Source organism: Cyprinodon tularosa, unplaced genomic scaffold (assembly GCF_016077235.1).
Source record: "Cyprinodon tularosa strain WSP-4 unplaced genomic scaffold, ASM1607723v1 ctg817, whole genome shotgun sequence".
Taxonomy (NCBI): Eukaryota; Metazoa; Chordata; class Actinopteri; order Cyprinodontiformes; family Cyprinodontidae; genus Cyprinodon; species Cyprinodon tularosa.
In genome coordinates, this window is record NW_024039582.1 from 810,001 (window position 1) to 811,436 (window position 1,436).

General features: G+C 46.9%; 1 protein-coding gene across 1 annotated transcript in view; it reads left to right on the forward strand.

Moving 5' to 3' along the window:
• sgpp2 (sphingosine-1-phosphate phosphatase 2) overlaps positions 1-1,004 on the forward strand; it is an 18,212-nt gene extending 17,208 nt beyond the window's left edge. Inside the window, exons 4-5 of the mRNA XM_038272093.1 lie at positions 193-282; positions 422-1,004. Coding sequence (XP_038128021.1) covers positions 193-282; positions 422-967 — 636 coding nt within the window. The 3' untranslated portion in view covers positions 968-1,004. The remainder of the gene's footprint in view (positions 1-192; positions 283-421) is intronic.
• Positions 1,005-1,436: the final 432 nt, after the last annotated feature.

Genomic DNA, 1,436 nt, shown 5'->3' on the forward strand with positions numbered 1-1,436 from the left:
GTGTGTGAAAGGTGCACTACTACTGCAGAAAATTACCCATACTGGGACAAATAAAAGCTACTGAACTGAACTGAACTGAAAAGGAAGACGACTGATTAAAGCTTCATAAACGGAAAACAAAGCGGCTTTATTTTCCTCTCATGGTTTTATCACAGAGACGGTTTGTGCTAAATGTGTGTTTTTCTGTCCCAGTTCTGCTTCCAGGCCGGCCTGCTGATCGCCGTGACGATGTCTGCTTTGGTGTCTCTGAGCCGCCTCTACACTGGCATGCATTCGGTTCTGGTGAGCCAGTAACAAACGTCACATTAAGCAGGGAAAGATCAACATCCTCATATTTACGCGATCTTAGATGTAAAAACTCTATAATTAGAAGCTTGTAACCAAATGAGGCGTTCTGGCTAAACGGTCGTTGTGCTTTCAGGATGTGATTTGCGGCGTTTTGATCACTGGATTCCTGATTCTGCTCACCTACCCTTACTGGGAGATGTTCGATAGGTTCCAGCTGACCAACCCTCTGTCCCCCATCGTCGCTCTGTCGCTGCTGCTCTTTCTAAGCTACACATATCCAGAGCTGGACCATTACAGCACCACACGGGGCGACACCACCACCATCCTGGGTGTGTGCGCCGGCTGCTCAGTGGGATACTGGACAAACGTACAACTGGGCCACACCTTCGAGCCCCAGGAGGCGCTACCGGTTCCCCTACCCCCACTGACGGCGCTGTCTCTGGCTAGAGGTGTCGGACGTAGCCTGGTTGGAGTTTTTGCCCTGGTGGGGACGCGGCAGATAGTGAAAAAGCTGAGTTTGGACTTGTTGTACTATTGGTACGGGTTTCCTAGAATGGATGAAAATGCCAGGAGGAGGAAGGAGATCGAAGTGCCGTCCAAGTTTGCCACGTACACGGCAGTTGGACTGGTTAACTCTATATTGGTCAACAGATTCTTTGTTTTAATTGGGCTCCTATGACCATCATCTCTGATCAATAAACCTCATATTTATCTCACTGTATGGATGTTTTCTTATGCTGGGACAGAACTGAATGTTTGACTCCTCAGTGGGAAGGATTCACAAATGATACGGCAGCCAGAGGTGGAAAAAGTACTAAAGTATCATACTCAAGTAAAAGTACCAAAACTTGGATGAAAAATTACTCAAGTACAAGTAATAAGTAGCTAATTTATGATGTATTTTAAGTAAAAGTTACTTAGTTACATTTTAAAAAAAACTGTTGAACGGGGCAGGGGATCTCTAGCCTCGGTGCCATTCCGAACTTAGTCCCGCCCACAACGTTTGAGGTCGGGAAGTTCGGTCCGGCATTGCTCAACAGTAGCGCGAGTATGCTCGCACAATATCTGGCGGGCCAATCAAATTGTCAGGGCGGGCTTTATACGATGATGGACAGATGATCAACAGTAACGTAATCAACCACGTCACC